Here is a 2,002-nt window from a genome sequence, read left to right as displayed (position 1 = left end):
AAAAAAAAAAAAAAAACTTAGCACCATGTCATATGCTTCCATAGTAAGCAATTAATACAGACAATAACAACTTACCTGTCTCCAAAGAGACCAGCAGTGTTTGGCAATGTTCACGGCAGTTTTCAGCTTCTCTCTCTAGCTCACGCCGTTCAGTTGATGTGAAAAGGGAGCTCTCGCGACTGTCTGTAAGGAAGTCGGACAAGTGGGCGTCAAGGTTGTCTAAAGTCTGCTGCCTCTCTGCTGGAGCCTGTAAGCGCATCTAGAGAAACAGACAAATGTTTATGATAAACCTCTGAAAGTGTTGCGATAAGAGAGTATATGGGGAATTGGTGAAACTTGTGGTACTAACTGTGTCCAGACTCCAGGAGGCAATATTTCGTATGTCTTTTTGCAGGTAGTGCCAGGAGACCACGCTCTTCATGTTAACATGCAGTTGGTGCCATAGAGACATGACATTCTGGTACATCTGCTCCATTCTATGGAAAGAGAAAAAAAATAATCTTACATAGTTTATAAAGTTGATTATGCAATAGAAAAGACTATATAATACAATACAAAATGTATGCTATTTTTCGTTCTTGATAATTGATGTTTGTGTTGTAGTCACTGGTCTATACATGTTCTCTATTATAGATCAGTGGGTGTAGTGCACAATTCATCATTCTAAATAAATAAAATAATAAAAACAAAACAAAACAAAACAGTATTTTATTTTCCCAAGAAAAATTAAGTTGTGTTTGCCCCAGTGTTATTTTAATATTGTGGACATACCATTGTTTCATTTATTAATATTTTGAATTAGTTTTTATTTTTATATTCTCAGTTTTCATTTTAAATGTAAAGTCATTAGTCATTTTGTTATGTGCTTTTTGTCTATTTAGCTTTATTTTGAGTAATTTTAGTACTGTACTTCAACCTACACTTATTTTATTTCAAAATTTCTAATTTTAAATTTTAAGTTTACGTTTTTCATCTAATATTTTTTATTTTATTTCAGCTTTATTTCAATTAATTACATTTTCATTTAATTATCCTTTAAATCAATTAAATTTTTTTTAATAGTTTTAATTTTGGTTAACAATAACAGCACTTGTCTGCCCATTCAAAACTTGCCACTAAAATGCTAGGGTAGCAGCAGGTACTTAGGGCATTCTGGGGTGGCTACTTATTGGGCCAAAGTGAAAACATTTTGTGTGTGTGTAGTTCATGTCCATAGCATAAACGTAGTATTTCTATGCCATACATTGTTTCACTTGAAAATGTATCACATTACTGAAGACATGTTCCTACTTGTGTATGAGATCCTAATTAACGTGTTTGTAAGGAACCTGTGAGGTTCTGTGTGCTGTACCTGCTGGCAGTGTCGATGGCCTCCTGATTAGGAGGAGGAATGGTGAAACACACAGATGGCACCATGGCCTCATTTCCTGTAGGACTGATGACCTTCCACTTAGTCCTCTGAGAGTTATCCTCCAGTACACACTCCTCTCCTTTGCTGATCGTGATCTGAGAAAGAGAGAAAGATGGAGAGACAGAAAAAGGGATGGAAAAAACATAACGGGTAAGGGAGAGAGGATTTGAAAAACTGAGCTGATGGTCAATGTTGATTAAAAAGTAAAGGGATTCAAAATATCAACCAAAGGATGAGGAAAAAAATGTTAATGCTAATGGCCTTCATATGAGCTGAAATACGTGAAATATGAATTTCATGGAATAATGCCTTACTGCACTAACATATCTTTACAACTGACCTGGCAAAAAAAATTCAAAAGCACTCATCTTTTTCATTTTAATGTCAGTTGCTTTTTCAGCCTAATTTTGCCCAGGCTAACATGAAAGGTAAAGGCCATCAATAACCCTCAAGGCAACATAAAATGAAAAGCAAGTGATTTAAGCATATTAAAAATCAAATATAATGTGAGAGCACTTTCTTGTGTCCCACCTCAACTCTCACCCTATCCCTTGCACACAGAGAACATTATGCTTCGCAATATATCACATA

General features: G+C 35.1%; 1 protein-coding gene across 1 annotated transcript; it reads right to left on the bottom strand.

The window, feature by feature from the left end:
- Positions 1–75: 75 nt before the first annotated feature.
- LOC107736710 (microtubule-actin cross-linking factor 1-like) lies at positions 76–1,506 on the bottom strand (the record flags this gene model as incomplete). Its single annotated transcript, XM_016548074.1, has 3 exons — positions 76–259; positions 350–476; positions 1,352–1,506. Coding segments are annotated over 3 exons (466 nt in total), but the record flags the coding sequence as incomplete, so codon positions are not given.
- Positions 1,507–2,002: the final 496 nt, after the last annotated feature.

The sequence above is a fragment of the Sinocyclocheilus rhinocerous genome, unplaced genomic scaffold (assembly GCF_001515625.1).
Source record: "Sinocyclocheilus rhinocerous isolate Xijiao unplaced genomic scaffold, SAMN03320098_v1.1 C36887033, whole genome shotgun sequence".
Taxonomy (NCBI): Eukaryota; Metazoa; Chordata; class Actinopteri; order Cypriniformes; family Cyprinidae; genus Sinocyclocheilus; species Sinocyclocheilus rhinocerous.
Note: the sequence above shows the minus strand (reverse complement) of the source record. Positions and strands in the feature narration are given on the sequence as shown.